The sequence below is a fragment of the Plasmodium brasilianum genome, chromosome 4, assembly GCF_023973825.1.
Source record: "Plasmodium brasilianum strain Bolivian I chromosome 4, whole genome shotgun sequence".
In the NCBI taxonomy this organism is placed as follows: Eukaryota; Apicomplexa; class Aconoidasida; order Haemosporida; family Plasmodiidae; genus Plasmodium; species Plasmodium brasilianum.
Genome location: NC_090117.1, coordinates 730,209 through 754,559, shown reverse-complemented (window position 1 = coordinate 754,559; position 24,351 = coordinate 730,209). Strand labels below are relative to the sequence as shown.

The 24,351-nt window shown below is 29.6% G+C and overlaps 3 protein-coding genes across 3 annotated transcripts; 2 read left to right on the top strand and 1 right to left on the bottom strand.

Annotated features, from left to right (window-relative positions):
* Positions 1 to 911: 911 nt before the first annotated feature.
* On the top strand, positions 912 to 8,297 carry MKS88_001170 (6-cysteine protein P230p; the record flags this gene model as incomplete). Its single annotated transcript, XM_067219831.1, has 2 exons — positions 912 to 7,963; positions 8,189 to 8,297. The coding sequence occupies 2 exons, from the start codon at positions 912 to 914 to the stop codon at positions 8,295 to 8,297; spliced, it is 7,161 nt and encodes a 2,386-aa protein (XP_067075098.1).
* A 2,209-nt stretch (positions 8,298 to 10,506) lies between these two features.
* MKS88_001169 (6-cysteine protein P230) lies at positions 10,507 to 19,294 on the top strand (the record flags this gene model as incomplete). Its single annotated transcript, XM_067219830.1, has 2 exons — positions 10,507 to 11,123; positions 11,212 to 19,294. The coding sequence occupies 2 exons, from the start codon at positions 10,507 to 10,509 to the stop codon at positions 19,292 to 19,294; spliced, it is 8,700 nt and encodes a 2,899-aa protein (XP_067075097.1).
* A 1,430-nt stretch (positions 19,295 to 20,724) lies between these two features.
* MKS88_001168 (uncharacterized protein) lies at positions 20,725 to 23,533 on the bottom strand (the record flags this gene model as incomplete). The annotated part of the gene is made up of 3 exons (XM_067219829.1): positions 20,725 to 21,763; positions 22,181 to 22,806; positions 23,138 to 23,533. The coding sequence occupies 3 exons, from the start codon at positions 23,531 to 23,533 to the stop codon at positions 20,725 to 20,727; spliced, it is 2,061 nt and encodes a 686-aa protein (XP_067075096.1).
* Between the last annotated feature and the right edge of the window lie 818 nt (positions 23,534 to 24,351).

Sequence of the window (24,351 nt, the reverse complement as noted above, 5' to 3'; positions counted from 1 at the left end):
TATTTGCAAACTGTGCAAGTTCTTCTATATATATGCATATGCGTGTGTGAGAAAAGCCTGAGGAGAAAAAAATTAGCGTGCTTAACACATGCAATATATATATATATAATATATATATATATATATATTATATATATGTATACATATACGTTTATTCATTCTGTACATGTATTTGTCATTTTCGCTATACTAAAATACCTAATATTGTGCCTCCCATATATGGGAAAATATACAAAACAAAGTCCATATAAAATAAGCTAAAAAAAAAAAAATAAAAAAAAATAAAAAAAAATAAAAATAAAAATACGTATTGTCCATTTTAGAGAGTAAAAAGGAATGTGTTATTTGCCGATAGACAACTGTGAATAATAGCAAGAAGAACAACATAGAGAATAAATAGTGAAATCACGTCAAAAGCAAACCGGAACAATCGTTAGATGTGATCCGTTATGATACTCATAAAAAGGGAGGAGGAATTTTTTTTCTAGCTAGCTAAAATAAAAAAAAAAATTAATGTATCTTATGAACACAGCTGCACACTTTGCAAAATCAGATATTTGTTTGCATTTGAGCGAGAGCACATATAATAAGGAATGAGAAATTCGCTCATGTGCATTAACTGCTCAAATCCGTAAATTGGAAAAATTGCAATATTGCAGAATTACGAAAGTGTAAACATTTAAACATTGAAACGCCAAATATAGAGTACCATAAGGGCGAAGGAGAAAAACGTTTGCACCTCATGTGAATTAACAAGAGTGTTCAGGGAGAAAAAAAAAAAAAGAAAAAAAAAAAAAAAGCACTCTACAATACGCTGAAATATAGTACGATATAGTGCAGCATAACACAGTTAAGCAGAGCACAGCAGAACATAACACAGTGCAATATAGGAAACATAGTTAGCGCAAAAAATGCGTAAAAAAAAAATAATATGCTACTTTTGCATTTATAGCATTTTCATCTTTGTGCTTGTAAATTATGACCATGCAAGATATTTATGGAAAAGAGGAGTTCTTTACAACTTCAAAGGAGGAGGTGAGAAGGACACAATATTTTCACCCAACTGTAGTGGCAGTTGCAGTGCAGAAGGTATAGACAAGGGTGAGTATAGAGATGGGGAGTACTCGATGAGCGGAAACATAAGACAAATGGTGTATAAGTACATGGTCCATGTGTCCAGACACATAAACAAATACATATATGAGTTGTACACCTACTTGTTTCAAGAACTGAGGAAGAGAAGGAGTGGCTTTGATCATTACCGTTACTGTTATTGTATCAATGAGGGCAACTACAATTGTAGTTGTAGCAATGGATGCAGATGTAGCGGCAGTTGTTTCTGTAGTGGTAGCAGTAGTAATTGTTGCAGTCATCACTTCAACTCGTTTGATAGAGAAAACATACTAGATAAAAAATGCAGCACGCTGAGTCTCTTCAAGGGTAGGAATATTAGGAAGCTAGCAGTGGAAGACGGGAATCCGGAGCTAGAACCATATGTGAAAAGAGAAGAGAAAAATACAACTATAGTGAACTTACATGATTATTTCGCTGGAGGAGTAAAAAAGAACAATGGTAAAAATGAAATATTTGTATCTTCACCAGAGAAATTACATAGAGTGGTTGTAATATGTAATAAGCCATCTTTAAATTACTCTCATATTATTACAAGACCCACTGATGCTTTAAATAAAATGTTTCAAGATGGTAAGGGGGAAATATTAACAGAAGAGGAATACCCTGTTATTTTTTATGTAGATGAAGCTAACTGGGGTTTAAAGAATGAATTATCTAAAGGTATGGTCGAATTGATAATACCATCTTATTCTCGTAGGACAGGTACAATTTTAATATCATGTGCTAATTATGAAATAGATGAAACATATAAATTTGAAGACTTAATACATATTCGAATAGTTGTACCAAGGAGTAGTAGCAAGATATTAGGAGTAAGTACAAACCCGAAAGATAAAAATTATTTTGAGCAAATTGTTGATGAACATATAAATGATTATAATTTGGGTAGTTATAAAAATCGAGTGTTAGGGTTAAAATTAGAAGATACAGAATTAGATCCACATGATTGTTTTAAGTCTGTATATGAAAATGATATAAGAGTACATTTAGAAGTTGAGTATCCTTATGCAAAATGTATAAAGTTTGATAGACCAAATTATAAGATACGATTTTTTTTTTTACCTTCAAAATTTTCTGATGATGAATTAGAATTTACCTGTACCTTTACATACAAAAAAAAAAAAATGAAAGTAACATTTGGTGAAGGAGAAACAACAACTATTAAGGAAGTAGCATACTTAGAAGAGGATAAAGAAAAATTTGATTATTTTAATAGTATACCTTACAAAATTTGCAATTTTGAATATAATAATACTGATGATGTTATACACGTATGTGAAAGAACAATAAATGAATTTTCTCTTTTTGTATACAACTGTGAATTAGATAAAAGTAAACAAGTAGGTACTGGCGAACCTATTTCTACTATCAAATATTTAAATAACACTTATACTATTCAACAATTTACAAATATTGCTTTGTATACGGATCATATAAATATAGATGGAATAAAAGACAAATTTCCAAATTTTAAATTTTTTATGACTTCGTATATTGATCATGGTCCTTATCCACTAGTCATTGAATGTTCTATACCTAATGGACGTGGAAAGTATCAGGAAGCAAATATATTTTTGCATGTAAGGACTGATCTAAAAGAAAAATCTTCCTTCTTCTGTGATTTCAACAAAGGTAGTATATATAACTATTTAAATGCATATCAACAGGGGGATACATGTGAAATTACTGCTTCGTCAAATACAAGTATAGGTTTTAGATGTCCACAGGATACTGTTAAAAAACCAGATACCTGTTTTAAAGAAGTATATTACTATGGCAAATTATCTTCATTAAGTAACGTTTTAGCTGAAAATTTAATTATCTATTCATCTACTCAAGAAAATATAGCTCTAGCTGCTTTTAATGATACATTAACAAGGTCATACACAATGGAATGTTTTTGTGTAAGAAAAGAAGATAGAAGTAAAATTGTAAAGACTGTTATTGTGAAATATATTAATCCAAATGAAATATATGATTATAATATACATGAAAAAATTATACATCCTCCGATAATTATGAACCCATATAAGACACATCTATGTGATTTTATGACTAATACATCTATATTAATACCTACTTTTAAAAAGCCCAAAAATTATTTGTGCGATGTATATCCTAATCCTTTAGATTATGTTGCTCTAAAGTGCCCTAGTAATTTAGTAGATGCAGAAAATGAAAAAGAAATAGCTAATTTATCAGAAAAAATTGATAAGGAAGGTGTTCGGGATCAAATGAGCCTACTTTTTAAAAAGAGAAATATATATACAAATTTGTTTCATGTACCTAAGGATGCTCCCTCATATGTAATAAATAAAGACCTGCAAGATGTTACACCTATTACTAGTTTAATACCTGGTGTTTTAGTTAAAGATATAATAAATATAAAAATAACAACCATTAGAGAAGAAGATGAGGAACGTGATGAATCAACTGATCATCCACCAACTATTCCAGTAGAAGATGTTAACAAAATATTCGAAAGGTACACTGGACTACGGAATAGTGTACAGAATGGATTATTCATTTTTCAATTACCTCCTTATATAAAAAAAGATCAAATCATTGAATTTAGTTGTATTAATGGGAAAACTGAAAAAAAAGGACTACGAGGAAACAATGGTATCATGACTGTTTACATACGATCCTCAGGTGAAATAATAGATGGATGTTACTTTTATAAAAATCATCCAGAAGTTAATTACTTAAAAAATAGTATAAAAGCTGGTTCAGGTAAAGAATGTATTATTCAAAGTGATGGGGAAATCGAATATATTGGAGTTATGTGTTCTTCTTATGGTAATCTTTTTTTAACACCTTCAGATTGTTTCTCTCATATGTATGACTCGTCAGATGTACTTATACCATTAACAGATAAGGATAAAGATTTCAAAGTTTTTTCTAATGATAAAGGTATATCCTATTTAAAAATACCCCAGAGTTTTTTAGGGCATCTAAGTTTGTTCTGTTATTGTAACAGTACAGTACAAACAGGTGGAACGAATATAGTTAAAGAGAACAAAATACATATAGAACTTAACACATCAAATAAGGGAGTATCTACTATTACCAAAATTGATCATTTGTACGAGTCAGATTTTTTAATTGGTCATGAGTATATTGATAGAAAACCTACTCCTATTCTAAGGAGGAAACATATCTGCGATTTTACAAAAAAAGAAAGCTCACTTAGTCCTACAAGCGAACAGCTAAGCATTAACACTTGTTTTGTAGAATTAGAAGATAACCTAAATATTGTAGAAGTGAAGTGCCCACCTAATACTATATCTGATAGTGCTAGTGCACTAGGAAGTGATAGAGGAAGAATAATAAAGGACAGAATGCAAGCACTTGCTTCTCAAAGGACAGGATTTTATACTCCATCAAGCGGCTTTACCTATTCCGAAGAAAGGATCACAAAGGAAGAGTTAAAGAAATATGAAAAAATGAAATATATCCCAGATAATTATGATGAAATAATACATATGAATAGTAAAAAAAAGCTAGAGGATGTATTACCTGGTGTAATAATTTTCGATCGAAACAGACTCTTTGCAGAAAAAGGATATTTCACTTTTGCTTCTTCCCTTATTGTTAAAAAGGATATAACGATAAAACTATACTGTGATAACTCACACACTGTTATAGAAAATAAAAAAGGAAAAAAAGGAATTACTGTTGTAAAGATAATGAAAAATATAACAGATAAAACATTCTATGGATGTGACTTCTCTGGTAATGCAAAAAAGACTTTCTATTACTCTGGTACATACAATTTGAAAGAGAAAAGTCATACATGTGAAATTGAATTAAAAGAAAATAGTATTATTAGTCTGAATTGTCCTAATGGAAAAATTAATCCGAGTAACTGTTTCAGCAATGTATATATTAAAAGTAGCATGGATCAAGAAATTACTGAAAACATTGAAAATATTTTCAATCATATTAAAGTAATAAATACTAGTTATTTAATAAATAGTTCTTCTACCTTTTTAATTATTTCTAAAATTACCAAAAATGAAATAGATTTCTATTGCACTTGTGAAGATATTCAAAGCAAACATGTTGGTACGATTTATATTAAAAATCTACAACGTTCATCTACTTCGAAGAAACATGATGCAGCACAAATTGTTTATATAGATGTTACTCCGTACTACTTGAGGGATACATACATATGCGATTTTACTGAGCATCATTATTCCATTGCTTTAAATAATACGGAAAAAAAAAAAATTAAAAAAAAAAATATCGATTTTGAAAAATTACTTGAGTCTTATCTAGATCTAATTTTAAACCAAGAATATAAAGAATTTACCCATTTTAGCTTGAACCTAAAATTAAGAAAAGAACATATGAAAGAACAGTATGTGAATTATGTAAAGAAAAAAATAAATGATTTTAAAGAAAATCCTATCGATATGGAAACATACACAAATTATATCATCGTCTATAGATGTAATGTCGATTTAAGTGCATTCGATAAATTTGCCATTATATGTCCAAAAAAGACTACAACATCATCATCTGGTGAAGTAAAATTTAATTTTGAAAATTTAAAATATACATCTAACTTAGGATTAGATGAAAATAGTATGTTAGAAGGACTAAATAATATTCTGTTTGGTACTCTACTAATTAATAAAAAAAGAAATGTTTCTTTCTTTGAAAAGGGAGAAATAGAACTTATCATTTCCCCCTATGCTGATTCATCAAAAAATATTATTTTTTCATGTGAAAATTTAGAACAAAATTCTTCTAAAGGGATAATAGGTTCTGCATCTATTTTTATTAAAAAGAGTGATACCAAAATTTTGGGATGCGATTTTCAAGATGTCCATTATACAACTACAACTAGCTCTTACCCTACATCGACATATGACCCAGCAGCACGTTATAAAAAAAATAAAAAAAAAGACTCTTTCGAATTTGAAATAGAATTAATAGAAGGGAAGAAAATATATTGTAATATAGAAGCTATACAAAATGATGTAGTTGGGTTCAGTTGTCCTTATAATTTCCTTACATCTCCACAAAACTGCTTCGAGTCAGTGCAAATAGAAGGATTGGATAAAGAACTAGAAACACATAAACTAGAAACATTAGTCAGTGGAGTCAAAGTTTTAAATAATGAAATATACGACTATAATTATACCCCTTCTTATATTATTATACCGAAAAAGGTCCAAAAATCACTGAAAATATTTTGTACTTGTAATTCTGTTAATCTTATTAAGACAGGTATAATTCAAATAAATATTATTGGAGATGATTTAAATAACTGGTTTAAAAAAGAAATAAATCATAATATATATGCATTCCAAAAGATGAGTTATTTTTATGATTTCTCTTCTGGTGCTCTTAACATTAGTTCGGAAAATGTTCTCAACATTTCGACGTTATCACTACAGTCTCATAGGGGTATGCTCAACATGCAAGAGATAACAAATGAGCATGTAACAGATGAGATTAAAAAAAGGAGCAAAATTAACCTCATTCCGAATTATCCATCCTATGATAGGGATTATATTACAAATGGGTCTTATAATTATCACACCCTCAAGGGGAAAGAACAAGGAGGTGTTTATACTGGTGCTCTGAACAAAGGCATGATTCTACAAGAAAGAGCACTAGAGGGTGCAGAAGAAGAAGAAGAAGAAGAAGAGGACAGGGAAGGATCACTGGACGCAGTAAGGGGGCAAGGAGAAGAAAACATTTTGAACCCGTTAAGAACTAAACACGTATTTGAAATTACCATTGCTGCATCAGAGTTTAGCATCATTAAAGTCGTTTGCCCACTGCGAAATGCTCTACAATTCAGACAATCGAAAATTAGCCCCGAAAATTTTTTTGAACATGTATACGTTTTAGAGGATAAGCATAAGAAGAAAAGAAAAAGAAGCTATGCGGAAAATGAAAAATTTATTACAGAGTTAGTGCAAGGGGGAGGAGATGTATCTAAAGCATCAGTGGAGGATAGAAGCAATATAGGTAGCAAATCACGTAATACAGAAGAACCTGAAGAAATCAAAGGAGAAACAAAAGTAGAGTACGATGAAATGGGGAATAAAATTATTACTTCTGTTACATCGAAAAAACCGAAAGCAACACTTGAAGATGCAGAAAAATTATATGAAGAATCAGATATGGACAATAGAGATATTCTAATTATAAAAAGCATTGAAGAAGTTATTTCTTTTGTTAATTATGAAAGAGAAATTAGCGATAATACTTATAGTGGAATATTATATCTTTCACCTCTTCTCCTAAATGAAGCTAGCTTTTTTATAACCTGTGATAACTCATTAACATTAAATGAAAGTAAAAGAGGAAAAACTGGAATTGTAAAAATTAATGTTAATCCAAACTTTTTAAAAATGCATGGATGTGACTTTGTAGGCGATTATTCTACTCATTTTTATTTTAGTGCAAAATGGAATAGTTTACCAAAAGATTATGTATGTGAAATTAAAGTTGAAGATGACTCTATTGTGGGTTTAGCATGTCCAGCACATACAAAAATGCATCCTTCAGATTGTTTCCAAAGTGTTATTAAAGATGATGAAGTTTACAAAAAGGAAATGCTTATCGAAGAAAAATATTCCTTCTTCTACAAAAAAAATAATAAACCTTTATTGTCTTTTATTCAAATTAAACAAGTATACTCTGACCATTTTATTTGTAAATGTTATGAAAATGAAAATGGACAATCCAAAGAAGTAACCATAAAGGTGTTGTATGAACCCTACACTATGGGGAGACCAAAAAATTTCTTTCAAAAAGCGATTATAAAGTATAAAAATTTTGACTTGCACACATTGCTTAATAAGTGAGAAGTTTTTCTTTTTTTTTTTTTTTTTTTAAATTCGAGGCCTGTACAGGTGTGCAAATCGTAAAAATTGGCTATTTTTCGGAAAAATTACTGCCCATTCAGGAAAATGAGCGATTTTGCTGAAATATTATTGCCCATTCAGGAAAGTGAGAGATTTTGCTGAAATATTATTGCCTGTTCAGGAAAATGAGCGATTTTGCTGAAATATTATTGCCTGTTCAGGAAAATGAGCGATTTTGCTGAAATATTATTGCCTGTTCAGGAAAATGAACAATTACACAGAAAGAGCAGCAGCTACGCAGAAACATTAGAATATGTTTTCACAGATTAGTAGCTACAGGGTAAATTTCATTTAATGTACAATGTGCTAGTTTTTCCTTCCTTCCCCATCTGTCCTATCCTTTTATAAATTTTTTTCAAATTTTACTTTTATCCAAGTGAACTAAACTTGGCTTGTCTCTTTTCTTTTAAAATAATTTTAAAAAAATATATTATTTTTTCCCTTCATTTTGTTCTTTTCGTTTTTTTCTGTTTTACCTTTTTTTTTTTTTTTTGATTCAATTTTTGTTTCCCAAATTTAGTTCTGTGTTTATTAAAATAAGTAAATACTTCTAATAGCTGTATGTCCGCGCGTCATGTTAACTAAACTTTTAAATTACGAACAATTTTATTAACTCCCAAAAAGTAAAACAAAGGAATTTTACATTTCAAATAAAGTTCAATTTCAGATTCAGGTCAAAATTAAAAACAAAATAAAAGTCAAAATTAAAAACAAAATAAAAGTCAAAATTAAAAACAAAATAAAAGTCAAAATTAAAAACAAAATAAAAGTCAAAATTAAAAACAAAATAAAAGTCAAAATAAAAAACAAAATAAAAAACAAAATAAAAGTCAAAATTAAAATCAAAATAAAAGTCAAAATTAAAATCAAAATAAAAGTCAAAATTAAAATCAAAATAAAAGTAAAAAATAAAATCAAAATAAATTAAGCATGCTACTTATATTCTGATAAACATAGAATATTAATAATGCATAAATATTCAAAAGAAAAAGAAAAAGATGTTCCTTTGTAAAATATAGTAATCACGGTGTCTACACATACGTATTTGTTCCTACAAAAATGTGAGCTCTCTTTTTTCCCTCTTCTCATTTCAACACCATGTAAGAAAGTATAAAATACGGAGGTGCGTAATTGAAGACAGTATTCCTTTAACAGTTGCCTCCCCATTTAATGTAGTTTAACTTGATATAATTTAACTTATCTTAATTTAACATAATTTTATTCAATTCGATTCGCTTCAATTCAGTTCAGTTCAATTTTCTTTCTTTTTTTTTTTTTTTTTTTCCATTAAAATGCGTTCCGCAAAAAATAAAAGAAAAAAAAAAAAAAAGAGAGAAATAAAACGTTCGCTTGCACACGCGCAAGCATACACACGGGAACTTCATATACATAAATATATATATATATATATATATATATATATATGTATATATATATATTTAGGTGTGTACAAGGAAATACAAAAAACCTTTCTTTCCTTTCTATTCCTATCCTTCTTCAACCTTTCTATCCTTTTTTTTTTTTTCCCTTTCCCTTTTCCACATCACACATTTCTTATATTTTCCGTGTCCAAACTTTACAGCTTACTCAAACCAAAAAAAAAAAAATTTAATCTATAAAAGGAAGCGGAATGAACTAAAAAATATGGGAAACGAGAAAAGAGCCTTACAGACACTGAAAAAAAGAATAAAATAATTTAAAAGATAAAATGTAGATATGAAAAAAAAAAAAAAAAAAAAATTTAATATAAATGCGAATAAATTATCATTAGTAAAAAAAATTATACAAATTAAGGGAGAAAAGAAAAAAAAAAAAGCCTCTATAGATTTACTATGCAAGCATTTTTATAGAGAAAATACAAATCGTCATTGAGTATTGAATAATATAGTGATACCTGAATATATATATATATATATAAACATACATATCTGTATATCCGTATATCCACATATCCACACACACATTAACAGGCTTATGCGGGGAAATATTGTAATGTATAGTCATATGAGAATAAACGATTTGAGTGGACAATTTTTTAATGTAATAAAAAGAGGAAATTAAATAAAAACTGGATTCAAATTGTTCAAATATGTAACTGCTTTTTTTTTTTTTTTTTCCATTTTTCTTTTCCTTTTCTTTTCTTTCTTTCTTTCTTTCTTTCTTTTTTTTTTTTTTTTTGTTTCTTCCCCTTCTTGGAGAAGCTTCACACAGCTATAGGCGCATTTGGACATTGTTCATACTATGTGTACCAATAATTTCTGTAGTGTTTTAATGGATCCACTTATATAACGTCTGAGAATTGCTTGTGTAATATTTAATTATGCACATGCACACGACTATATGTACGCATAGTGGTATATAATACGCCCTACGTTTGATGCGTCTTTCTGATTTTTCGTATATCATTTTCCCTTTTTTTTTTTTTTTTTTTTTTTTTTTTTTAATTTTCGCTTTTTCTTTTTAAATGTGTAAATTAAATATGATAAAAAAAGTCCTTTTCTTTACATTTTTTGTCTACATAATAGTAAGAAAATATGAAATAATTTCAAATGAGAATGCAAAAAGAGATGCTCATAATTTTAAATTATTTCGGAAAGAGAAAACTTATAATTGTCTAACGGATGTAAGTATAACAACAAGGATAGACAGAACAAATGGAAGAGATAGTTACACCACATGGAACGATGAAGCATTGTTTGGAAAAGACCACGAAGAAGGAGTAGAAAAAAATATATACTCAATAAAACATAATGAAATATTATTATACGAGTATAAGGATGAAAATGCACATGAACGTAGTAGTTGCAGACTCGTGAGTAACGATGTGGTAGAGAGAGGTACAGGTAGACTCACTACTTTCAACAAAGAAGATATAAAGGAAAATTTATTTTTATTTATTAAAAAAGGCATAAATGGACTTAACAACATATCTGTGAAGTGCATGTCCAATAAGGTAAAACGGATAGGAGATAATCCCTGTGAAGGAAAGACATATGAGGAGGATGGCAATGCTGATGACTACGATGATGACTATGATGATAACTATGATGATACCAAAAAAAGGAAAAAAAAAAAAAAAAAAAATTTCCTTAAAAAGTATTATAAGGAAATTCTTCCTAATGTTCTTGCATGCTCAGGAAAAAACGCACGGATTTGTTATGTGGAGAAGTACACATACTAATAGGTATGTATCTCGGGAAGGCAGGTATTTGGAGGAGGACATACCAGGGGATGACGAGTATGTAGAAGAAGGTAGAGAGGAAAACGACGGTGCGGAAGAAGGTGGAACAGATAACGACGGTGCGGAAGAAGATGGAATAGATAACGATGGTGCGGAAGAAGATGGAATAGATAACGACGGTGTGGAAGAAGATGGAATAGATAACGACGGTGTGGAAGAAGATGGAGAGGAAAACGACGGTGAGGAAGAAGGTGGAATAGATAACGACGGTGCGGAAGAATATGGAGAGGAGAACGACGGTGCGGAAGAAGATGGAATAGATAACGACGGTGCGGAAGAAGATGGAATAGATAACGACGGTGCGGAAGAAGGTGGAGAGGAAAACTACGATGCGGAAGAAGGTGGAATAGATAACGACGGCGATGAATATTCAGACGAAAGTAACTCTCCAACTTACGAATTGCAGGGAATGGAGGATCAGGAATATAACGAAAGTAGTACTCATAGCGACTACGGACAAGAGGGTGATATATCTATGTCCTTACAAGATTTAAATGACGATATAGACAAAGTAAATGAAGAGTTTGAAGTGACCATAAGCGGAGAAGAGGGAGTTCCAAGTTTACAAACTGAGCAATTTTCATCAAATAATACAAACAAAGAATATGTGTGTGATTTCACAGAACAAATAAAACCAATAGAAGAAAAGTCTAAAGTAAAAAATTGCAATATAAAGATAACAGATCCTTTAGGTAAGATAAAAATAATATGTCCAGTAGTTAATTCGGAAGAGAAGTCATACAAATCGATTGAATACTTTCCGAAAAAGGCTCCATTTGTTACATTATATATAGGAGAATCAAAAGGTGGAAATGAAAAATTGAAAGAAAAGAAGCTGTCTGAATTGATTTATGGCATACTTATACCTCCTAAAGTGAATGAGAAAAAAAATGATTTTGAACAGGGAAGCATAGAATTTATACTTCCTCCAATGGTTGATAAACAGACTACAATATATTTCATATGTGATAATTCTAAATCAACAGATGATGATAAAAAAGGGAATAGAGGAGTAGCAGAAATAACAATAGAGCCATACGGAAAATTAATTAAAGGATGTGATTACTCAGAACAGAATAAAACATTTTTCCAAAAAAAAATAGACATAAAAAATAGCACATATCCATGTTTATTTCAATTAAATAGTGGAGATATTGGTGGAATTATGTTTCCTGGTAATACAAAATCGACTACATGTTTTGAAGAAATGATTCAACATACAAACCATAGTAAATGGGATAAGAAAAAAAAAAGCTTAACTGAATTGATCAACAGTGCAGTAATTTATAATAAAGATAGAGATGAGAAATATTTTAATGTTAAATATGTGCATATACCATCCAGTTTTAGAGATTCGTTAAGCTTATTTTGTACTATTACTCTAAATGATGATTCCTCTTTTTTAGTATATGTAGGCATAAACCATGAAATTAATATGTCGTTGTTTGAATTACTAGGTGCATTTCATGCATTAAATAAAATAAATCAAGTAGCAGTAAAGACACAGGGAAAAGAAGAATTTACTTGTGATTTCACAGATGTATTAGATACTCCATCATCGGGAGGAGAGGAAAAAAAAGTAATAATATGTAAAAAAAATTTAAAAGAATTTGATATATTTAAAATGAAATGTAATATGGATGAAGGGAAATATAAAGATATGGAGATGCTTCCCAAAACGTTAAAAACTAAGAAGGATGTATATAAATTTGAGTTCGATATACAATACCATTTTTTAAAAAAGTACATGAATTTTCATATGAAAAATGCCCAATATTATAATGAATACCCATCTTTATTTGTATTTCCTTTTAATAAAATTGCAAAAAATGAAATTAAAAAAAATGCTCTTTTAAAAAACCATAAAAATGCAAAATATTTTGAAGAGTCTCTTTCTTCTACCGATACTATTGTTCATATGTTGACCTACTTAGACTCACAAGATATTATACCTATTAATGAACATATTCGTTACTTAAACGTAGATGTAAACGATTCTGATAGTAGTACTTTAGATGTAACGATTCAAATTCCTCCATATATAGAAACAAATCAACCATTTTATTTTCTTATGGGTTGTAACAACAGTAAAGCAGGTGGAAATATTGGAGTGGTAGAACTACTAATATCTAAGAATGAACAGAAGATAAAGGGATGTAATTTCCATCCAACAAAGGTTGATTATTTTTCTGAAAATATTGAATCTTCTACAAATGAGTGTACAGTAGATGCGTATAAAGATGATATAATCGGTTTGAACTGTTTAAATACTATATATACAGAAGAAGAGGATTCTACAAATATTTCCCTCGACCCAGAAGATTGCTTTAAAAATGTGTATGAAAATAATTTAAAAAAAGATATGAACGAAATACTAGGAGGGGTACAGGTGTATAATATAAATGGCAAAGCAACACCAACATTTTTGAAAATTCCTGTCCACAATAAGGAAGAAGATATAAAAGTGAGCTGCAAATGTACAGTAAACGCAGTTGTAAAAGAAATGAAAATAATTATTAAGAAAGCTACTAACGTGGACGATGAAAAAAATCTTAAAAAGGAAATTAACACAGTCGCTATTAATGAAGATAATCTTTACATATGTGAGAACAAAACATATATCGAACCGGCTTTAGTCAAATGGGACGATAAGAACATAGAACATACATGTACAATCGAAGCAACAGAATTTTTAAATTATGTAGAAATCTTCTGCCCTTCGAAAGATTTTCTTATATATGAAAATATTAACATTATGTATAATACAATAAAGCCAACAAAGGAAGATGAATTGAAGATATTCACTCAAAAAGAATTAGAAAAATTGATACCTCACTCTGAGTTATTACATAAAACCAGAGGGATGATAGATCATTATAAACAGGAGAAGGTAGACTTATATCATCTATATATTTTTTTCCCATACTACATAAAGGAGGAGCATGAATTTAGAATTACATGTGATAATAGCAACACTCATTATAATAACAATGAAGGAACAAGAGTAATATATAACATTAAAATTCCAAAGAGGGAAAAAAAAAAAATTAAAGGATGCGATTTCAGTGAAAGTAGTAAAGCAGAAATATTTGAAAATGTAAAAGACGGGGAAAAATGCACAGTTGATGCATCTACAAAAGATATTGTAGGTTTTGTTTGCCCCTCAGGCACAGTCAAACTAACTAGCTGTTTTAGAGATGCTATTGTAAATGATAATGTAACTAATATTTCACACCTACTCAATTTAAAAAATAATATGGCCAATTATACATATAAACATCAATTTAACTATATAGAAATACCAGTTGTTACAAGTGCTGATTTAACCTTTAAATGTATTTGTGTCTATCTTGGAAAAAATTATAACGTAAAAGCAGCATCGTTAAGTCCAACTCTACTAGATATTATCTACAAAAAGATGAAAATTAAAAAGGATGATTATAACAAAGGTGTTGCTTCTAAAAAGAAATATGTTATGAGTACAATGAATATGTACTTATCTCATAAAGCAAATACTATTATTTCTCTTTTTAATGAAATAGAAAATAAAAGGAAAACACAGTCTGATGAAAATCCTGATGACATTATAGATGCACTAGCTTCTAGTGATACATGTAATTATTCATCTGGTTTTGGTTCTGATCCAAATGATGGAGTAATAGAAGAAGTACACAAATCACTAGATGAGTATGATTCATGGGAAAATATATACGATGATGAAATAGAAAAAGAAATTACAACAGATATACAAGAATTAGAACAAAGTGCATTCAAAATATATACCCTAGAAGTTAATCTAAAGGCACCAAAACTAATGAAACCAGTAAAGGTTGGTGATAATATACACGTGTGCGATTTTTCTAAAAAGAATCTACTTATCTCTAACTCTGCAAAAGGAGGAATAGAAACAAATATACACTGTTACACTGAGATGAAACCACTAGATGTTTTGTATGTAAAATGCCCTACAGGAACTGATGCATATGTTACTGCAAAGGCAGAGAAAGAAGAGGAAGAGCATGATGAACTGCAAAAAGAAGTTATTGCACTCATTGGGGATGTCAAATCAGAAAGTACATTGGCATTAGAAATAGATTCCACACCTCTAGATGATAGCACTTTTGAAAAATGTTTCACTAAATTTAGTCTAAAGCCGAAAAACTTCTTTGAAATGGTTATAAATGAAGAAGAAGAGGATGATAAAGAAGTAAGTTTGAGTGAACTTCTACCTGGAGTTATATATTCCTCTATGAAAATTTTAAAAAAGAAAGACCCCTTCACTTCTTATGCAGGTATAGTTATACCACCCATCATTTCGAAAGATACATCTTTCAAAGTGCATTGCAATAATACAGAATATAAAGAAATAGAAAAAAATGCTGGGTATAATGGCATAACTCATATACATATAGCAAAAAGCGAACCAGTTGGAGGAACTGGACTTGATAGAGGAAAAATTAAGGGCTGTGATTTTTCCTCATCGGCTAGTAGTATATTAACTGAGTCTATAGAATTAGTTAATGGAGAAACAAAAGAATGCACAATAAATATTAGAAATAATGAACCTTTTGGTATTATATGTAGCAAGGATACAACTTTGTACCCTGAAACATGTTTTCATCAAATTTATGATAAGTCGGAAAATGTAAAATCGTTTAAAGAGATAATACCAAATAGTACTATCCTCACTTTACAAAATTCGAATAAAAAAATAGCATATGGTAAAATACCACAAGAATATGTAAATAAATTTATTTTTTCTTGTTCTTGTAAGAAAAGCGATGACAATACTAAAGGAACAATGAAGGTAACAATAAATAAAGATGCAACTGATATAGATGAATTGAAAGCAGTAACTGCTAATACACATGATAAAAGTAACGTATGCAACTTTTACGATAATGAAGATCTATCACTTATTTCTAATCCTGGTGAAGTCGTTTTATGTAAAGTCGAAGGGCAAATATTTACGGAAGTGATAGTACAGTTACCTGTATTAGGTGAACAGAACACAGATAAAGAAGAGTATAAAAAATTTTCTCTCATTCCTCCATTGGACCTTACAGGTGATGATATTAAAGTAATGGTTAATGATAGAACGGAAGTATCTCTCAGTACAGCTTTAAAAGGAGTATATGGAAATAGAGTTTTTACATTTGAAAAAAAAGGAGTAAAGGGACAAGGATTAAGTTTTTTCATCCCACCTACTACTGAAGACGTTAATTTAAAAATTTCTATTAACGAAAAGAAGGATTCGTCTGAAGCTAAGCAAAGAGGGCTTATACATATTTCTATTAAAAAAAATATAGAAGTAAATTCAGAAACTTATAAAGTATGCGATTTCACAAAAGCGGAAAATAATCTAACTGAATTGAATAATCCATTAAATAATGAAAAAGAGTGTAATGTAATAATAAAAAAAGGGGATATCCTTGGTATTATATGTCCTAAAGGATTTACTCTTTTTCCTCAAGCATGTTTTAGTAATATCTTATTAGAATATTACAAATCTTCACCAGAAGATGATGAAGATATAAATTACATTAGTAATATAAAATATGATTTAAAACTTAAAGAAATTTTATATCAAATGAAAGAGGATAATAAAGAAGATGAACAGATTCATAATTATTATTCCTACTCATCAAATATATTAGAAAAGCTAAATTTTGAAAATTACAATTTAGGAAATATACCACTCGATTATAAAAATCATTATACTTCTTCATATGCCAAGGTGCCAAACACATTTAACAGTATTTTAAATTTTTCTTGTAATTGTTATAGTCCGCTTAAAAATGTATTCGGTACAATGAACGTACAAACGGAAAATGTCGACTTTGAATCGTTAAACAAGAAAAAAATTGATCTCGTCGAAAAGGTGTTCTTCCCCTACAAGTATAAAGTTAATGCCGATTTGGAAGAGGAAAAACGAGAACCATTCATAGCAACACAAGATTACACTTCCACTTCTACTGGAAGGCATGTCGATATGATTCAGAAGTACCCGAATGCTATGCTAGGCCAGTCGGTTAACTATTCGTGTGATTACTCGGATGAATCGCTGTTCAGCTTAGTCGAAGGAAAACTGCAAAGGAACACGTGCAAAATCAATGCAAAGGGGTTAGACATAGTTACTATTAAATGCTTGTACAATAAAGATGTAGTATTGAAAGACACTTCCTCCGGATTAATTGCTGAAGATAAAAAGGTAATTGTTACTATTGATGAGAAGGAATATATTACTCATATAAATGATAAGAATAACTCGTTTACACTAAAAGAAATATACGTTAAAAACTTCTATGGAGTTAGTCAAGAAGAATTAAAAAAATTAAGAAAATTAGAAGAAGATTGGCAAGATTATCATATCTTTTATCCGCCAAAAGGTGTTGAAGAAGTTATTGTAGACAACACAGTAGTCAAATTAGTAGATGCGTTACCAGGTGTTCTATTCTTAAAAAACAAATCAGAAAAGGATCAGAAGATAAAAACTACAAAATTACCCATTGATGGTATAGCTAGCTTTCTCGTACCTCCTTATGTACATAAAGATTTAAATTTTCAAATTTTTTGTGGAAAGTCATCATCAAAAAAACCTAAAAAAAAGGATACATCGCTTGGTATTGTGCACGTACATATATCAGCAAATAAAAATGTAATAAGCGGATGCGATTTTATAAATGAACAGAATAGTCCTAATTCATTTTTGACACATAAGAAAAATGAAAAGAACGAGCTCATGTGTGAAATACCATTAATATCTAATACAGTCGTTGGGTTAAATTGTCCAAAGGGGAAACTAAAACCTGTCAACTGCTTTAACGATATGTACTATATTGAAGATGGAGTAGAAGAGGTAAACGCTACTGCTGATAAGTATGACAAGTATGAAAGCACACATAAAGTAAAGACTACTTCCGTAATTGAACACGCTATACCTATAAACAATGTAGATGATAAGGAAAGTACATACTCTTATTTAGTGTTACCAAACACTTTGAAGGACATTAAGGAGTTAAATAAAGTCTTTATTTGTACATGCGATAAAAATATTGTAAAAATGAAAATTGACGAAAATTTAGTAAATAAAGAAAGTAATATAATCGGTGAAAGTAATGTTTGTACATATGATCATTCTAAGAAGGTTTCTACATGTAATATTATCAGTAGTATGCAAATGGATGAACTAAAAAATACTTCTCTTATTAAATACACAGCTAATATATCCAGATGGGATAAGCTAATTATTAAGTACCCAACAAATAAAAAATTGAACTATGAGAAATGTTTTTTAAATCCTTTAAATTTAAAAGAAAAAGTGTTATATCATAATATACCTACAAATATTGAGGATATATTACCAGGTGCAATCGTATCTGATAAATATGATTCAAGGACTAATATAAGCGAATATATTTTAAGAATACCTCCTTATGTTCCTAAATCAGTTGAATTTTCGATTGAATTTAATAATAGATTCTCATCAATTACTCAAAATCAAAAAATACTTTATGGTAATATGGTAAAGATATATATTAATGTAAATCAAGGCTACAAAGAAGTTAGTGGATGCGATTTTACAGGTAACTATGCACATTTATTCTCTCAGTCTTATATACCTACTCCTAACGAAGTCAAAGAATGCACAATTACCTTTGGAAATAATAGTTTTGCTGGCTTTGCTTGCTTAAGTAACTACCAAGTAGAACCTGACAACTGCTTTACCTCTGTTTATGATAATACGGATAGTAAAAGAGTTAAAAAGATTACGGATTTATCTGGAAATTCTGAACATGATCAGGTCAAACAGAATACTTTAGGATATACTCTTTCATATATTACTCTTAATGATGAACCAAAGAAACTCAACTTTTCATGCACATGTGTTTCTAGTTATTCTACGTACACTATTAACATATTGTATGAGCCGCATCATGAAAACTCAACCCTTACAACTAGATCCTTCATCAAGTACTTCAATTCCAAGACGGGAGCATTTTCCAAGTATTTGAGAAAACCCTAAAAATAGTGCGCCCCCCCAAGCCAGCAACCACTCGTTCTCAGAAGCGGATGTACAACTACGCGCAGGAGGGCACATGAGAACCTATATATATATGTACGTGCATAAGTAAGTGTTTATGTAGGTGTATATGTATGTATTTATGTATGTGTTTATGTATGTGTATATGTATTTGCACATGTATATATTATATGTGTATATTTTTTTTTTTTTTTTTTTATATATCTTTTTCATGCCCTCCTCCTTCACTAATACATCATCACGGCATCCACACCTGCTCAGATTAGTACGAAAAAAAAAATTGTTTCCACGCAGTACACCTAAGAGTGTAAGCACGTTCATGGGTGTTCTTCCAATGCATATATTTCGAGCAGTGGTGTGCATATGTATGTGTAGAGATATACGTGTTTGGTACGTTGCGGCATACTCCTTTGCTTTATTACTTAATTTTTTTACTCAACTTTTTTTATTTTATCGTTTTTTCCCCGTCCTTTCCATTTTTGCTTTATTTATGAAAAAGGGGAAGACAGTTACATTTAGTTCTTTCCCTTATTTGTTCCACCTTCCTGTGTATTAACTACATATTCACATCATATCAAAGTGGTTAAATATTTTGGCAAAATTGGAGAAAAGGAAAACCTGCGCGCGCTTTTATCACACATACGTATGCACGTATGTATATGTACATCTATATATATATACTGGTGTTCAAAACAGTTGGCACCTTTTTCATTGTACAGTTGAGAAAGACCTCACCCGTAATAAAAAAAAAAAAAAAAATTAAATGATCAATCGGTTAAGCGGTTAAACTGCTGAGAGGTTAACTAATTATGAACATGTTAAACGCAGATCAACGCGGAATGGCTACTTTCGTTCCCAAAAAAAAAACTCACTTGCTATATATATATACATATACATATATATATAATACTGCTAATGGTCCAAGGTTTTCCCATTTGCATATAAAAGTTAACGGTAAAAAAAAAAAAAAAAAGGGAAAAAAAAAAAAAAAAAAAAAAAAAAAAAAAAAAAAAAAAATGAAAAAGAGTAAAATGCGTAAAAAGAATAACGAATACAAATTAACAAGTAAAATAAAACAGTACAGAATAATGGTCAGGTAATGAGATATGGAAAAATGGAAAGATAAAATAAGTTAATGTACATTTCATAAGCCTAAAAAATGGGAAATACATAATGAGACAACTTAGTAGATTTTGAGGTCATCCTGAACAATCTAATACTGTAAAGGGATATAAAATGTGTGCACAGAACTGTGCATGTTAAATGGGAAGAAATGCACAAATATAAATGTAAATATAAATAAATGATTATATATATATATATATATATATATATATACATGCACAATCGCGCATGTGGCTCCTTACTCACCCATCAAAAAAACACCGCTTTAACGTGCACTACTTTATTTTTTAAAGGTACTTGGAACGGATGTAATTATTGGCTAGCTTATGCGCCAATCTTTTTATCTCGTAATACTTTTCATCAAATAAGTAATCGCGTGTTGCTTTTGCAATTAGATCGAAATCTCTAACATCTTGACTGTCTATATTTATATCACCTATATTTGGCACATTAAACCTAAAATAGGTATTTTCTCTATCAGACAGCCATTGCAAAAGCTCCCTATGTGTATCATTTGCTCTAGATAACAAATGTGTGGAATTTATTAAAATTTCAAATGTTGACGCTGATTTTCCACTAAAATCTGACTGAGTCAGCTTTGTTGGAGATTTCCCTGTTCCAATAGAAACTAAGGTATCTAAATCTTCCTTAATAAATGATGATAAATTTTTATTATTTAATCTTGCACATTCTTCTAAAGCGATAAGTGATGGATTACTAGCTTTCAAAGCTCCATCAACTAAATGTATTTCTGGTTTTATATTAAAACCTAATTTTTTTATATCTTGTGCACTTGGTCCTTTTAAATATGTTGGTGCTGATGCTGTTGCCCAGGCAGCTAACCATAATGGAACTTTATTAATTCCTTCATATGACTCTCCATTTATAGCATTATATTTATGTGTATAATTCCTTAATAAAAATAATTTATACGGATTATGCTTCACGTCTGTTGCTGTTACAAAACAATATATATTTTTATAAGATGCCATAAAGTTACTTCCTATATGTTTCATAAAAAGGTCTTTCACATTGTTTATATCATATCCTTCAAATAATATTCCTGAAATAATATTTCTACTTCCTTCAAATGCTTTTTCCAAGATATTTGGAACAAGTTCCATAATTTCTTGCAAACCTACTTCTCTCAGCAACATCAAGCTAATCAATCCCCCTGCACTCGTCCCACAAATCATATCAAAACAGTCAATTAACTTCACATCGTTACTTCCGATCTCTTTCCTTATTTCGTTTTCTATTCGGCTCAGTACTATCAAGGTGGACAAGGACAATATTCCTCCCGCGTCCAGGGACAAAATGGAAACCCTGCAAAAGGGGGAAAGCATGCATGAGGCATGTGTGCATCGTTAAACTCGCTATTTTAGTAACATATTATATGTTTAAATTTTTCTTTTTTGCTCCTATTTTGTTCATATTTTGTTCATATTTTTTTCTTTTTTGCTCCTATTTTGTTCATATTTTTTTCTTTTTCGTTCATATTTTTTTCTTTTTTGTTCATATTTTTTTCTTTTTTGTTCATATTTTTTTCTTTTTCGTTCATATTTTTTTCTTTTTTGTTCATATTTTTTTCTTTTTCGTTCATATTTTTTTCTTTTTTGTTCATATTTTTTTCTTTTTTGTTCATATTTTTTTCTTTTTCGTTCATATTTTTTTTGGACATTTTTTTTTCCTTATTTTTGCTCCTTTTTTTTTGCCGCATCGTTTTCCCTCTCTCAAACGTACGGTTTTCTAAAGGGCACATAGGGGTCACGAGGATTTTGGTTGTATTTCCCGCAGTAGAGTAGCCCATATTTGCACAAGACGCTCATGCCGAGGGACATATAAGTCTGAACAGTTATGTCGAGTAATGTATTTTCCGTCTTGTTAAATAAATAAATATATTTCTTCTTCTTTGACGGAACTCTAATTTGATCTTCATTATTAAAAGTGCACGTAAATGTTTCAGTGCTGTTGTTATTATCATCAAACACAGAAGAACCATATTTATTCGCTGCCATAAATGGACCATAATAATTTGCATTTTTCGTTTTAAATTTGTTGTTACATTTTTTCTGTTTATCGGATGTTTCGTCTACCATTATATTCGTTTGTTCTAAGTTATATTTACATATTTCATTTATTTCATCATTTAAACTGGAAAGGGGACTAGGCACTTGTTTAATTATGATGTTATTTTCCTCTTCATCACTATGTACCATTTCTTTCTTGTAGTTATCTATCATTTCTTTGTTCACATAATTGTTACTTCCTTCAAACTGCTCCGAGTTGTTGTCATTTGGTAACAGCAATTTGTAGTTTAGCTCCACTTGAATTTTCGACAAGCCTAAGTAAATGCCATCCCACTTACTCTGTTACGGGGAAAAAGGGGTGGTAACAAAAAAAAAAAAAAAAAAAAAATGAACATAAATATAAACAAAGCATGACGAGCTCAACGAATGAAACGAAATGAACAGTTCAACTTCAAAAAAGCTGAGTACCGCCATGCAAACAAAACGAGCAGATCAAAAAAGAAAGAGTTCGAAATAAAAAACTATGCAAACAACTTGTTTTCACGTTGTATCTAATGCATCATCATAAATGTAATCACTGATATGCTTATATATATATATATTTATATAAGTATGTATGTATTTATTTTAAAAATTTTTTTTTTTTTTTTTTTGTTTTTTTCCCTCTTACACTGTTATAGTTCTCCAGGCAGATACAGTAAAAACCTGCCTTCTTCAATTTGATCGTATGCCTGTTTTCCACTAATTCACCATCAAATAAATTAACCGAGTAACATTTGTTTGTTGGAAATATTGTAACTTCATCATGCCGTGTACTGTTCATATGATTATTATTATTAAAATTTTTAATATTTTCATTATTAAAATAATTATTTAAAATGGTAGAATTTTCTGCTCGAAGTCTACTATATTCATTTTCACCATTTTTCAATGCATCATCTTCACTAGAAATTTTTTTTTTTTTTTCTTTTTCATATGTATCATAATCATCATCTTTTTCATCATCGCTAAAGTTTGCAGTAAATAAGTCTGAGTATATGTAAACCTTCCCATCATCATCATTCATTTTTTAACTCCTTCTTTTATAACCACATAAGGATTACATTATACAGATTACCGCATAAAAATTATTAAAATTATAAGAAAAATGGAAAAGGGAAAAGGAAAAGGAAATAGAGACGAGCGAAAATATTAAACAAACGAATGTAAAATCGAACGGGAAAACAAACAAATCAAAAGGTACACAAACGCAAAAACAAGCCAAGGGTAAGGGTTAAAAGAAGCAATGCATATATATTTTTACTTAATTTTAAAAAACAACTTATTATAAAGGACTTGTTACAAAATAGAGAAGATAACGAAAAGCAAACAAAAAAAAAAAAAAAAAAAGAACGGAGGAAAACGAAAAATATGGGAGAACAAAAAATAAGGAAAAAATATTTGGGGGAACAAAAAATAAGGAAAAAATATTTGGGGGAACAAAAACTGAGGAAAAGCAAAAAAGGAGCGAAAATGAAAAAGAGAACAAAAGTTATGAAAATAAAAGAGGTGAGCAAAATAAAAAAGAAAAAAAGAAATAAAGAAAATAAGAAAATAAGAATATAATAAAAAAGAAGAAAGAAGGGAAAAGCTACAATTATATATATATAATATTAAGAATAAAATACTACATCATATAAACCACAGGTAAAAAAAATATTCAAAAAACAATTATATATTGCAAGCTTAAACATCATATAAAAGAGAATCTTAAAAAGTTTCACATCTATAAATATGAGATATTAAAAAAATAAGCAAACTGAAATTATGTTAAAAATATAGAAAAAAAGAAAAAAACTTTAACAATGTTCAAACAGAAATGACCGAATAAATAATAATAGCAAG